At 47.6% G+C, this 19,303-nt stretch overlaps 1 protein-coding gene across 1 annotated transcript; it reads left to right on the top strand.

The window, feature by feature from the left end:
• Positions 1-8,854: 8,854 nt before the first annotated feature.
• Positions 8,855-15,738, top strand: Rnd1 (Rho family GTPase 1). The gene is made up of 5 exons (XM_003475820.5): positions 8,855-9,067; positions 9,806-9,893; positions 12,465-12,574; positions 13,506-13,640; positions 14,646-15,738. Exons 1-5 carry the CDS (start codon positions 8,948-8,950, stop codon positions 14,889-14,891), a joined length of 699 nt encoding a protein of 232 aa, XP_003475868.1. The 5' UTR covers positions 8,855-8,947; the 3' UTR covers positions 14,892-15,738.
• The last annotated feature ends 3,565 nt before the right edge of the window (positions 15,739-19,303 follow it).

Below are 19,303 nucleotides of genomic sequence, written 5' to 3'. Positions count from 1 at the left end.
TCTTCTGAGACACGCAAAAGCTCAAGGAAAGAGGAGGTGATTGCCCAGGGTCACACTATTGGCCTGGTAGGGCTGGGATTCAAGCTGGGTAGTGGGCGTGAGCTCTTGCCAGTCCTCAACCTGTGCTGTCCTCCTTGTGTCAGATGCTGGTTTTGAATTGGGTCCAGCTTCCTCTGCGTGGTCTGTACCAGTGTTCCCTCCTGCCTCTTCCACCCTCGGAGATTGAGGATTGAGGGGGAAACTGTAGGTAGAGCAGCTGGCACACAAGCAAGTACACCAACATGGTTGTCTTTGTTTTGTCCACTGGCTCCAGTTCTGCCTTTTCATTATTCTCTGCCTGGGCCCAGCAAGGGCCTTCTTCAGTGTCTGTCCACAGCGGGTACACGGGATTATGGGTAAACAAGTGGACTGTCTCTGCCCTGCCCACCAGGCCAACCCTGGACATCTGGAGCCCAAACTCTAGTGTGTCTTTGAAAACTGGACTGATGGGCAGAGTTGGAGGGGCTCCGAGGCCACCAAGGCCTAAACTGAGGGCAAGACTGGACAAGGTTCCTTCTTTCTAGCAATGTCACTGAGCTCCTGCTGTGCTCAGGGCTCTGCTGTTGGCACAATCCTGAAAAGGTCCCAGCCCTAAGGAGTTAGTGAGGGAGAAAGAAAATCAACAGAAAATAGATAAACAAACAAACAAACCAAAATGTGAATCAGAAAAATAGAGTGATAAAGGCTAAGACAGATCAGGTAACAAGTTTAGTTCAGGTGATGTCTCTGGGCAGGTGACACTAAGCTTTGATCAAAAGAATGAACAGCTGCCAGTAGGGAGGATCAGGAGAAGATACTCCTGGCAGAGAGAATAGGCAGTGGAAAGGCCCAGAGTACATGTATGCTGTTTGCCAGGGCAAGGTAGAGAGGCAAATTATTCATGAATAAGTCTTGACAAGCAGTCTTTTTAATGGAGTAGAAGATATCAGAATACTTTGTGCTTAGTAAATGTTTCAGAAAACTAGGAGACACATAGAAACAGATACAATGTTATATATCCATATCCCTATACCTGTATATTTTCTCTTTGGTTATCTATCTATCTGATTATTTTTGCCTTTTTGAGACAGGGTTTCACTATACACTTCAGGCTGCTTTGAACTCACTATGTAGCCCAGCTACATAGTGGCTTTGAACTCACAGCAATCCTCTCAGTGCTGGGATTACAGGTATGTGCAACCACGCCTGGCTTATCTATATTTTTTTATTGAGTGCAAGTGTGTGTTTATCTATTGTAAATCTGTTGTAATTTACAATACATTTTTTTTAGAGGAGACTGAATCATGAGCTTCATGTGTTAAGCAAGGACTCTACCACTGAGCTACATCCTCAGCCCTTTAAACTAATTTTGTTTGTGTTGAGATAGGGTCTCACTATGCTGTTCAAGCTTGCCTCAAAATTTCAATCCTCTTGCCTCAGCTTTCGCAGTAGCTGTGATTATAGGTGTGTGTCATGTGGGAAAGTGCATTTCTGACTGTGAGGAAAAATCTGAAAGCTATTATTGGAGGAATAAAAGTCCCACAACACAAAAAAAATGACAAATGTCTGGGGTGATAGATATGCCAAATTAACCTGAACTGATCATTATAAATTGTGTATATGTATGAAAATGTCACATTGTACCTATATAAATATGAATAATTATTATGTGTCAACTAAGAATAAAAATATAAAACAGTAGTCATGTGTGGTGGCTTGTCCTTGCAATCCAAAATATTTGGGAGGGTATCACAGAGATAGAGTTGTTTATCTATTTTCTGTTGATTTTCTTTCTCCCTCACTAACTCCTTAGGGCTGGGACCTTTTCAGGATTGTGCCAACAGTAGAGGGTATTGGTAGGAGGCTTGTAAGTTTGAGGGCAGCCTGGCAATTTAGCAAGACCTGTCCCAAAATAAAGTAAGAAAAGGCCTGTGGATGTAGCTCAGTGGTAGAATGCTTGCCCAGCATGTACAAAAAGCCCTGAGTTCAATCACCAGTCCCAGGAATATACAGAGACAGAGACAAATAGAGACAGAGTCAGAGAAGGAGACAGACACAGACACAGACACAGAGATAGAGTTGATAGAGATAGAAACAAAGAGAGAGAGAGAGAGAGAGAGAGAGAGAGAGAGAGAGGCAGAGAGAGAGAGAGAGAGAGAGAGAGAGAGAGAGAGAGAGAGAGAGAGAGAGAGATTTCTCCATGAGTTCTGGGCCAGCCTGGACAACACAGTGGGAAACCTGTCTCAAAAAGTAAAATGGAGCCTTGTGGGGTGGCCCACAACTGTAATTTCAGCACTCTGGGAGGCTAAGGTAAAAGGGTTACAAATTCAAGGCCAGCCTGAACAATTTAGCAACTTAGTGAGATCCTGTCTCAAAATAAAAAACAGAAAGTGGACTGGTGATGCAGCTCAGTGCAAAGGCTCTGGGTCCTATGCCCAGTACTACAAAGAATAAAAATATGTTTACAAAATAGAAATGAAACTTTAAAAGGCTGGTGTGGCTGGAGCATAGTGGAGAGAGGAGGAATCCTAGGAGGTGAGGGCAGCGTGGGCCAGGCAGGTCATGGACAGCTCTGTGACCTACACAGGAAGTTGGATTGCGGGGTGGGTACGGGGAATGGGTTCTATCCTCAGCTGTTTTGCAAATTTTATTTTGGGGGGCTGGAGGTTTAGCTCAGCGGCATAAGCGCCTGTTTTGTAAAATAGGCAGTGGTGAGTTTGATCCCCGGTACCGATAAAAAGGAAAAAGACCAAAAAAAAAATTTTTTTTATTTTGAGGCAAGGTCTCCCTAAATTGCCCATGTGGACCTTAAACTTGCCGAGCCTCCTGGCTCAGCCTCTAGGGTAGCTAGGATTACAGGTGTGTGCCACCACACCAGGCAAGAAGCTGGATTTCATGTACCATGGACTTGACCCCATAGGAAGACCTAAAGCTAAGGATGGATGCCATCTCTGTAGTTTCTTGTTTTCATTTTCACTCTAGTGATTAAGAAATAGAGAAACTAAGTTTCTTTACAGTCCTTTTCCCTCCCTACATTGCTTTGCAGGCAGGAAGAACAATCTCAGAGGGAGCCACTCACAGGGAGGGACACTCAGGTCCATCCTTGCCAGACCAGGAAGGACCGGGGAAAGGAAGCAGTGGCTGGTGAGAAAAAGGTGAGTGACCATCCCACTGGCCATGTGAGAGAAAGAGGAAGTTGTTGCACTTGGAAAATGGAAGACGGTGTGGGCCTGGTTCAGGGTGGGCCTCATTTCCTGGTTCATCTCTCTGCTGTTCCTCTTTTAGGGTTCTGTCTAGCTAGAGGGTCACTCATCTCACAAGTCATCACTTCGGTCAACTAGGTGGAAGCCCAGTCCTGAGGTGGGTGACAGAAGGAGGCGGAAGGCCCTCAGGCCATGGTCTCTCCTGCGTCCAAGTGCCCTCTGCTACTTTATTCTGCTCTCCTACCCACTCTCAACCCCTCTCACCGCAGACAGAAGTGTGCTTCCTCAGGACTTCTCCCCTTGGGGTCTCTTCTGTTTCTGCTCTAGCCCCATGCTCAGCCATTTCCTTGTTTCCTCACTTTCCTTACTAGTCTCCCTCAGGTGGTTTTATTTATTTGTTTAGTCTTTTCTCCCTGTGTACCTACTTTTATTCTCACACACACACCACCACCACAGTAGCACTCCTCTTCCCCAGGTCTTCATCTCTTACGTCTAAACTATCTTTTCTTCTAGAATATTCCCTACACTCTGGCTCAGCATCCTGTGCTTGTTTTGTAATGGAGCCACAAGTCTTTCTAGAAGATTCTTCTCTTGCTTTCCCCTTCTCTCTCTTGGTGGATGCCAGAGTCTGTCCAGCTTCCAGAAAGAAGAGCTGAAAGAGAGCTGGGAAGGAGAAAGGCAGCCCCAGATAACCAGGAACTGGCCTGGGCACTCTAGACAACACCTTTGTTCTGTCCTGAAGAACTCCAGATATTTCTCAGAATACCATAAGCAAGGCTACCCAGCAACCAGGATAGATTAAACAAAACAAGGCCTCTCCATAATCCTATCTGAACAAAGACAAAAACAAGAAAATTGTTCAAGCTATAAAATAACCAAATATCCACCCATTCTAGCTATGAAGGCTGCTTTAAAAAATATTCATGGGCTGGGGGTTTAGCTCAGCAGTGTAAGTTGCTGCCTGACAAGTGCGAGGTTGTGAGTTTAATCCCTGATACAAAAAAAAAAAAAAAAAAAAAAAAAAGCTAGAAAACAATCAGTTTTAGCCTTGTTTAATTCTTCTACCTTCTGATTTTTTTTTTTTTTTTTTTATATCAGGAATCAAACTCAGGACCTTGCTAGGCAGGCACTGTGCCACTGAGCTGTATCCCTGGCCCACTGTTTTTGGATTTTTTTTTTTTTTTTTTTGTCTTTTTTTTGTTTTTATCGGTACCAGGGATCAAACTCAGGACTGCCTACTTGCAAGGCAGGTGCTTATGCCGCTGAGCTAAATCCCCAGCCCCTGTTTTTGGATTTTTGACAGTATCTCCCTACATGGCCCAGGCTGAGCTTGAACTCAAGTCAATTCTCCTGCCTCAACCTCTCAAGTGCTGGAATTATAGGTGTGCTACCACACCCAGCTATTTTCTGGACGTTTAAGCTTATTTCTTTTCATTATTCTGATATAGGGCAAATAACAGGGCCTCCAAATAATATAGGAAATATAACTCCCAACCTGCTAGATGTCTAATGTGCCAAGTTTTCTAAAATCTAATGAATTCTAGGAATTCTAGGTTAAGAGTGGAAAGAATTTATTGAAAGAAAGATAGCTCCTGTCTAATAAGACAGAGGGAGTCCTGAATGGATAGCCCCTGCTTTCTGGATAAGAGAAAGATATTCCACTTTCTTGCAGAATCCACTCCAGAGCAAAGCCTTAGTAACCTAACCTCCCCACCCCCACCAGGCTGGTCTCAAACTTGCAAAGATCCTCCTGCCTCTACCTCCTAGGGTTCTAGCACTTGGGAGCTAGTAGTTGGCAGCTCTTTGCAAGAATTTTGAGGGCTTGTATATTCGCCAGTAAGAGTCAGAGTGAATATCACCTACCACCCCGAATATCTTTGTGTATTATGCCACTGACCCACATAGGGAACTTATCAGAGTAATCAAAACCAAAAAACGATAGGGTAGCTCTCTGAGCTTTGAGCATGTGGCAACACACACACACACACACACACACACACACACACACACACACTGAAGGTAGAGGATATTATCTAGTTTTCAAACTGTGTTCCCTGGTGTTTTTCCCTTGGAGGGCCCCACAGAGAGGAGATGAAGTACACGGCATGTTCCCCCTATTCTGATTCAGAGAAGTTTTCTTTCTTTCTTTCTTTTTTTTTTTTTTTTTTGCATCTTCTTTGTGTTTGGGGATCCTGCAGAAGATTCAGTTCATAAAATAAGTAACTACCAATAAACAACACTACTGGAGATATAATCAGCAAAATTCAGACTAATACTCTAGAACAAAGAACCTGTTTTCTTAAGAAAAGCAAAACACACACACACACACACACACACACACGCACGCACGCACACACGCACGCACGCACACACACACACACACACGCACACACAAAACCAAAGGGAGAGGAAACCTATAAAATAGGAGCCTGATCACTGAAGTCAATGTGTGGATCTTGCAGTGCAGTTCAGGCTGGCCTTGAACTCACTTGGTAGCCCCAATTGGTCTCGAACTCATAATGAACCTCCTGCCTCAGCCTCCCGAGTGCTGGGATTATAAGCATGAGCCACTATACCTGGCTTGGCTACAGAATTTTAAATAGATACTTGGAAGAGGTGTAAACAAAGTTGGTGAAGAAGACTTAACTGTGAAAAAAAGATCTAAAAAAGCCTTTCTTTGGTCAAATCTCTCAAATAACATTTAAGGAAATAGGAGCCCAGAGAGGGAAGTGATCACTGAAAGCTGCACAGGTTAAGGGCCGAGCTAGGTCCCACACCCCAACCTGAGCACTTGGCTCTCTCCTTGTTCCACGTTGCCACGCTGCTTCCTGACCTAACTGTCCCCTCTGCTTCGCTCTTTGTGCCTCTGTGCCTCTGTCTCTCTCCCTTTCTTGCACCACCTTTCCCACCACAACTCATAAACATGTGACCTGTGAGATATCTTTGGAGACAGTTTGAGGCTGTAGGTTTTCTGTTGCCTGACCCTGAAATGCAGCCATCTGTAGAAGAATCTGTGTTGACACCAGGTCTTAAAAATTTCTACCTCAGAGGAGCCCAGGAATGGAAATCTTGTTAGAAGCCATAGGAAACTATTTGCTTAGCAGGTTTCTGTTTTTGTTTTGAGACAGAGTCTTGCTATGTAATTCAGGTTGGCCTTGAACTTACTTTGTAGCCCCGGCTGGCCTCTAAGGTACAGTGACCCTCCTGCTTCAGCCTCCCAAGTTCTGGGATTACAGGCGTGCAATGGGAACAGGGTTTTTTTGTTTGTTTGTTTTTGTTTTTATGTTTTTTTGGTACCAGGGATCAAAGTCACAGTCTTGCACTTGCCAGGCAGGCACTTATGCCACTGAGCTAAATCCTTAGCCCCAGGAACAGTTTTTTTTTGGTCTTTTTCCTTTTTATCGGTACTGGGGATCGAACTCATGACTGCCTGCTTGCAAGGCAGGTGCTTATGCCGCTGAGCTAAACCTCCAGCCCCCCCAGGAACAGTTTTAACCTGTTCCGGATGTGCATTTGGAGTAGCTGGTGGAGGGCTGTGGGAAGGGGAGGCTGGGAGAGAACATGTGGAGGATGACACTTATGCAGTTGTGTTAGGAGAGGACCCACATAAGGGTTCTAGGATGCCTAAGACCCCTATTGATGCTTCCAGGTGGGACGCTTCAGGTGAGATAGAGGGTGCAGATGGGCAGGTACTGAAGGTTAGTCCGGGGGACAGGATACTGGGCTGAGACAGTCTCTGACCTTCCAGCTATTCTGGAACTCTCCCAAGACCAATTTCTGGGCAGCTCAGAGAAGCACTCAGGATACTGAAAAGGGGCAAGAAGAGGGCAAATTTTGCAGACGGAATATTGTCGGAAGGCTGAGGGTGAGGTGATGGCCAAGGGGAGGTAGAGGGAAGAAACTTCCAGACAGCTGGGACAGGAGGGTGAGAAGCTCCTGACAGCCTCTGTATGGTTGCCAATCCCGGGGTTTAGAAGGCATAGGAGGTGGCAAGTGCAGTGCTGAGCCCCAAAGCCCCCACCAAGCTGCTGGGACTTGGAGGCTGCAGGGACACAGGCTTGGCCACGCGCTGGAGCTGCTCATAAAGCTATTGGAATTCTTGCTCCCAGAAATGTGTCTCTGAGAGCCTGGAAAATGCTTTTAATTTGTTTCAGAGAAAATATCCCTGGTTATAGCAGCAATGACTATGAGTGAAGAGTAAAAACGGAATAAGACTCACTCAGGATGTTCAGAAGAGCTAGGCTTATTTAGATAAAAACAGGCCCTGGATTGCTCCAGGTTTGCCCAGCTCTGGTCCTTCTCCAATTCCAAATCCCCTGGATGTATTTAGATCCTCTTGGTTGTGGTCTGCGTTACAGTTTTGTCTGGAAGGGAGGCCTGGAAGATGGAAAAGGGCTGAGGGGCAGGGCCAATAAGCAGCTTTGTGGCTTATCCTAACCTTAGTCCTCCAACAACAAGTACTTCTTCCTCTCCTATTGCCCTTCCTCTTCCTTCTCCCTTTTTCTTTTGGGACAGGGTCTTGCTATGTGACCTAGGCTGGCCTCAAACTCATGGCTATCCTCCTGCCTCAGCCTCCAGAGTGCTGGGGTTACAGGTGTGCATCGTCACACCTGGCCAATAGCCCTCGGACTTCTAATCCCATTGTCCCAGTCTTCTTGACTGAACTTTAACCAGGTGACACAGGGTAAAGCATCAGCGTCTGTTGATGTCAGCCTGGAACTAGACCTGCACTTGATTCATCCAGGAAGGAAAACAAATGCCTTTCAGGATCCTGCCAGGCCTGCGATGAGAGGCTGGCCAGCAGACAGTGGCTTTGTTTTGCTGTGTTCCTGTTCCCTACTGCAGTCTCCCTCAGTCCTTTCTCTCTGCCTAGCTCTGGGTCAGGAGCTGTGCTTTGCTCATTTGTTTTGCTCAGTGTGATTTCTGAGGCAGGGACTTAGGCTACAAAAGGGACGACAGAAGAGCTGGGCATGGTAGCACATACCTAGTAATCTCAGCACTGGGGAGGCTGAGGCAGGAGGACCACCATGAATTTGAGGCCAGCCTGAGCTACACAGTGAGTTTGAGGTCAGCTTAGACTACTTATGGAGACCTTGTCTCAAATAATAACACAGGCTGGGATGTGGGGGGTGGGAATGAGGGGCAGGAACTGATGTTGAGACACCAGAAGTGGGATCTGGGTTGAACAGGAATTAGGATAAAGCTGTCAGAGATCTCTGGGACCACCCTGCCACCACACCCCAGCTGACACCTCTCCATAGTTTAGGCTGGTCCTGTTCTTCTGGACAGTGCCTACAACTTCAGCTTGACCTCCCTTTCTGCTTCTAGGGCTAGTTTATGGCTTTTGACTCTACCTGTTGGACACTTACTTCATTTAATTTTACTTCAAGTTCTCCCACTCTTCCCAGCACAAAATACAAAACAGCGTGGGAATCCCCTTTCAGGAGGAAAGAACCATGCAGCTTTAAGAGAAAGGGCTGGGAGGAAGAAGGCACTGACTCAGAGCCTCTTATCACTGGCTGCTGGAGGGGATCCCACCTTTCAGGGATTGGCCTGGACTGTGTCCACCTCCTCTTGTGATTGGCTCAGCCAGGCGATATAAAGGGGCAGTGCTGCCCGTCCTCCTCAGTTGGAGGGAGCAGGGAGTCGAGTTGACAGAGTGTGAAGATATATCTGGCGCATTCCTTCCTCCCTGCACCCAGTGCAAGTCCGCGGAGGCTGCAGCCATGAGGGAGAGACGGGCGCCGCAGCCAGCGGTGGTCAGATGTAAGCTCGTGCTGGTGGGGGACGTGCAGTGTGGGAAGACAGCGATGTTACAGGTGCTAGCGAAGGACTGCTATCCGGAGGTGAGCTGCCGCCCGCCCGCCTGCCAGGGTCCCTGCCCACCCGCCGGGCAAGCCGGCACCCCCACGCCGCCGCCCCGCCCCCGGCTGCTCTCCGGCCCGCCCGGCCTCAGCTTCCCCCGAGACTTGCCCCACTTTGGCCTCCCCGCCGGCTCCTTCTCACCTCTTCACCCATCAGATCCCCTCCTACTTTCCTGCATCCTTGACGTCTGTCTGTCTCAGGAGAGAGAACTGGAGGCACTGGAGAGTCTGGGGTTTCTTCTTGACGTAATCCCTGCCTCCTCCTTCTCCCTTTATCCCCCCTCGCCGCCTCGGGTTCCATGAGTGGGGCCCCACGCAGGCTTTGCTGCCCCTTTCAGTCTTTCTCCAGGGCTGAGGGCTTGAGAGGGGACGGAGGGGGTGAGAGTGGGCCGTGTCTCTGAAGCCGGGACCCATCCGTGCGTGGAGGAGAGGGATATATGTGCATGTGTCTCTGTCTGGGTTATGGGGGCTTGTGTCTGGCTGGGGAGTGTTCCCATTTCTTACTGCCACAGAGCAAAGTGCCTGCTCCTCTACAGTCCTCTCCCTCCTGTCCCACAGGGCCCCTCCCGCCATGTATTCCCTGCTCAGGCTCCTTAGTGCCTGACACTGGTGTCTCTGAGGGTGGACGTGTGGTTTATTGTGTAGCCAGGGCTAACAGGAGCTAACAGGAAGGCTCTGGGGAGAGGTGTCCAGATGTAAATGGCTCCTGTCTTCTCACAGACCTATGTGCCCACTGTGTTCGAGAATTACACAGCCTGTCTGGAAACAGAGGAACAGAGAGTGGAGCTTAGTCTCTGGGATACCTCAGGTAAGACTGCGGCCACAAATGCCCCTTTTCCTGCACCTCCACAGGTCCGCTGCAGCTGCCAGCTTTTCTAGATTGTTTCCTCCTTTGGCAGGGAGGAGAAAGGTGCTTGCCAGGAAATAGAAGGAAGGGACTCGGAAATTCCTTGGTTGGGGTTGGGGGCTGTTAGCTCAGTTGTACAGTACAGGAGTGCAGGGCAGAGGAATCCAGAAGCCACTTGCTTCTTGGGGTTGAGTTCCATCTGTCAGAGGGCATAGTGGGGTGGGTGCTGGGGTGGTAAAGTAGAGGGACCCATGAATCCCCCCAGGGGCAGAGGCAGGACTTCTCTATTTCCATTCCAACTACCCAACACCACACACACAGAGCCGTGCCTTCCCCAAAACAAAGTTAAATCAGAAGCGAGAGGCAGTGCTCCTGGCGGCAGCCCCTGCAGGGCAGGTGATTAGCCTGCTTGGTTAGCGTCAAGGCCAGGCTCTCTCCTACATGGCATCTCTGGCCACTGCTGTCCTCCTGCAGCAGCTCAGCTCCGCTGTCACACTGCTGCGACTCGAGGATGGAGCGATGCATCATCGATGTTTTCGAGGGTGGGGGAGATGGCTTAATGTAGGGCACAATCCTTTTGTGACTGGTGGCTTGCTGGGTGAAGGGGCTTCACTCTGATCAGTTTCCCTGTACAGTACTAGGGTGAGGTACAAGATACCCTCTCTTTCCAGAATGCAGAAAGCAGTATTTTCCTAGGCTTTCAGCCCCAAGCCCTGCGTGCTGGCTTGTCTTTGCTTTGGTTCTGAGCCCTTCCCACCATCTCTTTACTTCAGTCCTTTTCTAAATAAGCTCAGAGTCATAATTAAGGAACAAAAACTAGCAATGAAAAAATACCCACTTCTTACCCAAAAATGCATATTCAGTCTAAGTTTAAAGAGGGACTATAAATCACTAGGGGTTTCCTGTTTCTGGAATAAATATGCCACCCCATTCCTCCAAAGAGCTGTTGCTCCAGTTTTGAGGTCTGCAAAGATTGGGAGTAAGCAATGGGTAGATGGAAAAGGAGATTTCCTCTTGTTCCTTGCCAAGCAAAAATTCCTCAAACTGGTGTGCTTTCCTCCGTTGCAGCTCCAGGGGTGGGGAGGCAGGTTGGGACTGTGCTGTGCTGCCGGAGCAGCTGGAATGCAGCGTGGCTGCATGACGTTTGGTGTGTCTTCTGCCGAACCCTCCCACCTCCCCATCTTCCCAGAATCTCACTGCAGCTCTTCTCCTTTCACTATCGCCACCCCCAACCTCCTGCTGCCTCCCCTCCTCCCAGAGTCAGAATGCAGCCCTCCAGTCCCTAATCCAGATCATGAAAAATCAGCAAGTGTGGTCCCCATATATCGGGTTGCGCCCCACCCCTTCATTTCTAAAAGGATGAAGGCTATCAGTTATCCTTGGACTCCCTCTTACATTAGGTTTCCATAAAGGAGAAGGAAGTGGCAGTAACGTGTGTGATGCGGCTTTCCTGCTGGGGCCAGGGTTGAAGCTTTTCCCTTTATTCACTGGCTGGTCTTAGGGGTGGGGGAGCAATTGGACCCCAAATGAGAGCTGTTCCCCTCCTCCCTTCCCAGCACTGCAGCGCTCCCGTGGCTTCGCTGCAGTGGTCAGACCCCCACCTCAGAAACGGCCAGGAACAGATTGCTGAAGAGTCAGGCAGCTATCCTATCTCCCCCTTACTACTTTTTTTTATGACTGACACCCCCCAGCTTGGATTCCCTCCAGTTTCCATGGCAATTGCGGTGCAGGGAGAGGGGCTGCTTGCTATTCTGAGCACGGATTGTCTGGGTTCCAAATCCGCTACTGTTCCTTCCCCAAGGAGGGGGGAGCAGGCTCAGGTCCTGGCTTTTGCCCCTATCAGACCCCTGAGTCCACACTGCCTTCTTCCCTTCCAATGAAGGACCCTTGCTCTAGTTTTAAGTCCCCAGCTGTTGGTCTTGTGGTCTTTGATATTGGCTTCCTGAGATCTTAGGGGCAGGGAGGGGGACGGCTTTGCTTTTCCTGTTTCACTGAACTGACTTGGGTGGGTAGGGGGTAGGACACCGAATCCCTGATGCCGCCCTTTGCCTGCCAGCTTCCTAGAGTTGTAACCCCATGATAAAGAAGCAGGCAGCCAGTTATGTAACAAGCAGGCTCATTTTCTCATCTGGGAGACCCCAGAGCAGAAGGAGGGGAGCAGAGCCTGGGCAGCAGCGAGACTTCTGAGAGGAGACCTTAAACAAGCTTTGGTCTCTTCACAGGGTTTGGGAATATTACCATGGACTCGGAAAATAGATAGACTTTAAGTCCATTGTAGGAGCCCCAGGCAGGATCAAATGTACTCCACTCTCTTTTATTTTGTCCTTTTTTGCTTTTTCAGGACTAAGGGGCATGATATATGTATGCAGCTGCCTGGAGGGCAGTTCCAAGCTTCCAGGCGAAGCACATTCCCCTGGGAGATGGGAGGATCCTAAGGGGTCAAACATGGTATCCCCAGGCTCCTTGGGCTTAGGCCTGTATAGCTGGGGAAAATGCCATGGTTCACCCCCAGCTCTTTCTCCCCTGCACTAGGATCTCCCTACTATGACAATGTCCGTCCACTGTGCTACAGCGACTCAGATGCAGTGTTATTATGCTTTGACATCAGCCGTCCGGAGACAGTGGACAGTGCTCTCAAAAAGGTAAAATTAGCTACACTTTACAGTTTCTAACCTGGCAGAAGGACAAGAAAGAATCTTCAGGGCCTTGTCATTTAATTCTCTTGTGTAGCAGTTGTGATGGACAGACATGGAAGTGCATGCCTATAATCCCAGACCCCTGGAAAGCTGAGGCAGAAGGATTGCTAGAAAGTTGGAGTGTAGCCCTGGCAATTTAGTGAGACCCTGTCTTACAGAGAATTGCTGAGATATAGCTCTACGTGAAGATCACATGGATTCAGTCCTGGAGGAGGGCGAGAGGGAGGAAGGAATTGAGGCCAGAGAAGGGAGAGATTTTCCCAAGGCCACACGGTTAGCTGCAGCTCTGGGATGAGGTCTCCTTAACCTTCTGCTTTCTACTCTTTCTATGTCCTCTCCCAGCAGCCCCAGCAAAGAAGAGTGGTACTGAAAATTTAGGAAGCAAAGGGTCAAGAAGCAGAGAGCCTTCTCGTGGTGTGGTCTGAGTGCCAGGATGAGACCTTTCAGAGGCCGCATCCATAGATGTTCATTGCAGTGAGTCAGGCAGTCAGAGCTGGCCTTCCTGTAGGAAATGCCTGGGTCTGGGCCACAAAGTCTGCGTACCAAGGACTCTCAGAAGCCTTGTGGAATTAGCCCGGTTTCCCAGAAGACTCTGAGTTATGTTCTTCTCTGAGGGGGAGTTATTTAGTAGGCTTCTTCCTGGCATTTTGGACTTGTGTGGCCCTTTGACTGGGCTGAAGGGACAGAGTCACAGACCGAATGGGCAGGAAGATGATGTCATTAGTACAGGGGAGCTGCTGTGACTCAGAGGGAGAGCTGAATTGGTGCTGACCTGGGTGGTATGTGTGACATTGCCAACTGAGCTTCTGCTATCTGCCTGCCACTGACTCTGCTTCCTTCCCCATTAACCTTCCTTTCTTCCTGCTTGACCCCTCAGTGGAGGACAGAAATCCTAGATTATTGTCCCAGCACCCGCGTTTTGCTCATTGGTTGCAAGACAGACCTTCGAACAGATCTGAGTACACTGATGGAGCTGTCTCACCAGAAGCAGGCACCTATCTCCTATGAGCAGGTGTGTGTGTGTGTGTGTGTGTGTGTGTGTGTGTGTGTACACGCAGAGGGCAACATGGGGAAGGTTGCAGGCAGAGGCCTTGAAATATGGGTCTCGCTCAGACTCTCCTGCCATGACAAGTGAGAACTGAGGTGAGGTGTTTAATATAATTAATGACCCAGTCCCCTCGATAGGGTAATGGGTGCCCATGGCTTAGCAGTGAGCCGTTCCTGTGTGTGTTAGCATTTCTTTTTTTACTTTTTTTTTTTTTTTTTTTTTTTTGTCTTTTTCGTTTTTATCGGTACTCACGACCACACACTTGGCGTTAGCATTTCTAAGATTGTTTGCTGTTGACCACTCACACTGGAATCATTAGAGGTGCTTGTCAGAATTTCAGATTCATAGCTCCATACCTATAAAACCACTCTGTGAAAAAGACATAGAAATTTGCATTTTTAACAAGACCTTTGAATGATTCCTAATGCATGCAGTAGTGTAACCATCAGTTCTTTTAAGCCAGTGTTTCTCATTAGAGTCCTCTGGGGGAGCTTTTAGACAAGTAGGGCTGGGACTGGGGTTGGGAGTGTGGCTCAACAGTAGAACCCAAGGTTTTGTGTTTTTTTGTCTTTTTCTTTTTTATTGGTACTGGGGATCGAACTCATGACTGCCTGCTTGCGAGGCAGGTGCTTATGCCACTGAGCTAAATCCCCAGCCCCTGAACCCAACGTTTATCAGTTCAAATTCCAGCACCAAACAAACAGTGTCCCCACTCTATTTCCAGAAAATTTGATTTCCTTGCTCTGGCATCAGTATAGTTTAAAAGTGTTTCAGGTGATTCCAATGTGTAGTCAGGCTTCACCTTCACAAAAATAATTGGAAGAAAAAAAAATAATAATAATTGGAAGAGGCTGGGGTTTCCGGTGCCAGAGGCTGGGTGGTAGGTACCATCCGGAACGGTGCACAGCAAGCTGCAGCAGTTCCCAGCCACTGGGGACTGGGATTAACAACCACACCCTCCTCCCCTAGGGCTGTGCCATAGCCAAGCAGCTGGGCGCGGAAATTTACCTGGAAGGCTCAGCTTTCACCTCTGAGAAGAGTATCCACAGCATCTTCCGGATGGCGTCCATGGTGTGTCTGAACAAGCCCAGCCAGATGCCCCCCAAGAGTCCTACCCGGAGCCTCTCCAAGCGACTGCTCCATCTGCCCAGTCGCTCCGAACTCATCTCTTCTACTTTCAAGAAGGAAAAAGCCAAAAGCTGTTCCATTATGTGAAGTGGGAGTTGGAAGGGGGAGACAACCCCCCACTTCCTCCCTTGGGGTGCAGAGGCACGGGGAGAGGGAGGATGAGACAATTGAAGACACTGGACACAAGTTTTTCTGATGGCCGTGTTGAGGGCTTGGAAGGAGACAGGAATGGGATGAGGAAGGGACCAGGCCCCGCATGAGGACCTGACATTGAGTAAAAACCATCACACCCCAAGCAGGGCGCCAGGTTGAGGAGGGGGCAGCTGTCCCAGTGCCCCCTAGTCCAGTGGAGGCAAATATGTGGGGGCCCCAGGGGGTGTGCTGGCCTCGTGGGCTTGGGGGCTTGCGGGAGCCTCCCCTTCAGCATCATGCCTCTTCCACACTGCGTTCCCATGCAGGCGGGGGATGGGAGGGGTCCCCAGCTTGTCCTTTCCCCTCCGTGGAGCTGCCAGAGGAATGAAGATCCAGGAAGTGAGAGGCAGCCCCTTGGGAGCTTGGCCCAGGTGCTTCACAACTGAAATCAGAGGGCAGGGGCTGGTCAGAGCCAATGAGAAGGAAAGCTCATTTTGCATAGCCCATGCATCATGGAGAGGTGACATTGCACATTCACACGCTTCTCACCTGAGTCCCCAGGGTCCAAGGGAGAAGCCCCAGACCCCCTTCTCTTGCAGAGTGCGGGGGTGGTGGTGCTGCAGGGGCAGGGCTGGGGGGGAGATTACCAGACTTTTCCTGCCCGTAGAGTGGCACAGTTGGCGTTTGTTTTATAGACTCTTGTCTTTGGAATTGGGGGGGGGGAGTGTTTCAATCTGTTATATGTTCTGTGTTTAAAGAAGATAACCTATTTATTAATGAAAAATATAATACATATAAAGAAGTTGGCTCCATTTCTTCTTTCTCTGTTTTCTTCGCTATTTGGGAGGGTGGTCTCATAATATAGCCCAGGCTGTCCTTGCACTCACAGTGATCCTCCTGTCTCAGCCTCTGGAGTGCTGGAATTACAAACAGGTGCCACCATGTCCAACTTTTAGGTTGTTGATACTCAGGGAAAAGCTTTCTTGGGGCCCTTTATGTGGGTTGCAGTGGCTGCCTCCATAGTCCTCCAGCCCCTCTAATAAGCAACCCCTCCTTTTCCCACTCCACCCAAATCCTTAACCCTAGAGCAGGACTTCTCAACCTTGGGATGATGTCTGGAGTGGGGAATGCTTTTTGTAGGGCATTGTGCTATGCAGTATAGGTTAGCAGCATTTCTGGCAGGTGCTAGATGACAGTGGCATCCTGAGTTGTCAGAACCAAAATGTCTCCAAATAGTGTTAAATATCCCCAGGGCAAAGTTGCTTCTGCCTGAGGACCATTGCCCTAGAACAGTGACAGGGAGCTTTTTAGAACTTTAGTGATAACAAATAGCTCTTGGGGACTTGTGTGCCATAGGTTCACCATCACTGTCCTTGAATCTAAGGGAGAAAGATCATCTGTAGGGAATCAGGCTGCTGAGTCCACCTCCGGCAGAGATGCACAAACTAACCCAAGGGAGGTGGGTTCCTGTTGGTGTCCTTTATTTTATTTATTTATTTTTATCTTTTTCGTTTTTATCGGTACCAGGGATTGAACTCATGACTGCCTGCTTGCAAGGCAGGCGCTTACGCCGCTGAGCTAAATCCCCAGCCCCCGTTGGTGTCCTTTAAATTCAAGGAGAGGTGGCTTCCAGTCCAGAGTCTATTGATGGTATTTTGAAGCCCTCAATTTCCCTCATCCTTTGTGATTCACAGTTTTGTGTTTTTCCAGTTTCATAGCATAGTGCTAGAAATAAGTTACTGTGTTCTCAGCACTGTGGTGAAGGCTTTAACCTACAATATTGGATTTAACATAAAAGATAAGAACTTACCTTTGTTATATGTTTGGTAAGGATCTGGGCATTTTGTTATCATAGTAGTCTGATCTTGGTATTATCTTCATTTTGCTGATAGCCCAGAAAGATTATGCCTGCAAGTCCACCTATGTTATCTATTCCTGTAATGATCCTTTGAGATACTGCCTACTTTGTTTTACAGAAAATGAGGTTCAGAGAGATTCATACATGTGTACAAGGCCACACAGCTAGAAACTGATAGAACATGTATACAAATCAGGCAATCTAGCTGCAGAACATGAAGTATTGTTTTTTTGTTTTTGTTTTGAGATGGGGTCCTAGTCTGTTGCTCAGGCTGGCCTTGAACTCAGGATCCCCCTGCTTCAATCTCTTGAGTGAGCCACTGGGATTATAAGGTATATACTACTGTGTCTGGCCAGAACATAGATTTTTTTTTAACAGGGTCTTATTATGTAGTCCAGGTTGGACTTCAGCTCACTACGTAGCTCAGGCCGGCTTGGAACCTGACCTTCTGTGTCAGCCTCCTAAGTACCGGGATTATAAGGCATGTGCTACCATGCCCCATCACAACATGCACTCTTTAATAGCACTGTTGTTCTATCCAGGTAGACATGGGGAGTTATTATCCCTATTTTATAACTGAGGAGAGAAAAAAGCTGTCATATAATGCATAACATCATACTGACAGTGAGGGCTCAAACCAGGTCTTACTGTGTTAATAATCCCATATGCCCCTTACCGCTAGCCATTATAACTAAGTAACAGACTACCTATTGTCCTTACTAAAGCATAGTCCTGTCTCCATCTCCAAGAATGCCTATTTATAAGAGAAGTAGCAAAGTAAGATAAAAACAGCAAGTATTCTGTGGCTCACATGTGTCAGGAGACTCCATTTATGAACCTGGCCAAACTTTGTCATCTTGCTGAATCTCAATTCATTCTTCTTTAAAGACAGTAGGCATGGTAGCCTGGAAATAGGAGAAAACATGCACCCTGAAATTAAATGAACCTGGAGTCTGATTCTCCTTCCCCTCCTTCCAGTACTGCAGCCTAAACCCAGGGCTCCATGCTGAGCTATTCATAGCCCACCCCCTTTTTTCATAGCCCTTTTTAAAATTTTTAATTTGAGTCAGGGTCTTGCTAAGCCACTAAATTGCCTATGCTGAGCTTGAATTTGCAGTCCTCATGCCTCAGCCTCCCAGAGTGCTGGAATAAAGGCATGTACCACCATGTCTAGATCCTGCCCTCTCATCCCTGCTTTTTTTAAACTATGTGGACTTGAAGGCATACTTAATCCCTCTGAGTTATTAGTAAAATGGAGGTAATACCAAAATCATATTACTATTATAACTAAGTAAAAGAATTATTGTAAATTAACTGTCCAGAACCGAATGGGGCACTTAGAAGACAATACTCTGGTAGCTGCAGTTTTTACCAGATTACCCTTACTGATTCCTAGTTGGAGTTCCAACCTGTGAATGGAGCACCCTCTCATGTTCACTATGTGAATTACACCCCATAGGTCTCAGACTTCCTTTCACCTTCTGCTAGAAGTGGGGAAGTCAAAGACTGGAATTCTAAGAACACAGTAGAGTCTCTCTTACTTTGGGCCACTGTGTGTGATGTCAGAGTTTTAGGGCTAGAGTTTATCCTGAGGCCCCGCTTGAGAACTGAAAGCATATTCAGAGAGAAAAACCAGATCCAAAGCAGTGTGGAATTGAAATATCCAAGCTCAAGATGGGAAAATGGGCAAGAAGGAGCACTAGGTACTTTGATTACTCAACCACCCTAACAATTACACTGTGTGTGTGTGTGTGTGTGTGTGTGTGTGTGTGTGTGTGTTTGAATTATAAACTCATAAGAACAAAGAGAAATAAAGCAAGCGTATGAAAGTTCAGTAGGAGACTGAAACAGGGAAATCTAGAAGAAAGAAGAAAAAATAAGGAGATATTTCAACAAGATTCTGGGGACTATAAAATGAGGACACCACATGTAGCGGTGGATTCCTGTGATCCCACCTACTTTGGAGGCTGAGGCAGGCGAATCACAAGAGGCTTAGGGATGTGCTCAGGTGGTGGAATGTCTGACAAACATGCATAAGACCCTGAGTTCAATCATCAGTACCAGTAAATAAATAATTAACCGAGTAAATAAATAAAAATTAAAATAAACCAAGGCTGCTTTTTTGAAACACTGTCTGAAAAAAACAAAAACCAAATAAACAAAAACTTTTATTTTTTTGAGACAAGGTCTTGCTAGGTAGTTCAGACTGGCCTTGAATTCACTATATAGCCCAGGCTGATCTTGAACTCAGAGTGATCCTGCTTCTCAGCCTCCTGAGTACTAGAATTACAGGTATATGCTACCTCATCATTCACAGAAACTTTAAATAAAGAAAATATTTTAAAAGAAGGAGAATGGCTGGGGATTTAGCTCAGCGGCAATATGCACTTGCCTTGCAAGTGTGCAGTCCTGAGTTCGATCCCTGGTACCAAAAACAAAAAAAAGAAAGAAGGGAAAACAGGAAGCTACAGTCCTGTTAGAGATACAATTCTTCCAGGAGTACTTTGGA

Source organism: Cavia porcellus, unplaced genomic scaffold (genome assembly GCF_034190915.1).
Source record: "Cavia porcellus strain 051 isolate PalLab524CR breed Dunkin Hartley unplaced genomic scaffold, mCavPor4.1 scaffold_8, whole genome shotgun sequence".
NCBI lineage: Eukaryota > Metazoa > Chordata > Mammalia > Rodentia > Caviidae > Cavia > Cavia porcellus.
The sequence above is the reverse complement of the archived record's forward strand: the minus strand, read 5'-3'. Positions and strand labels throughout refer to the sequence as shown.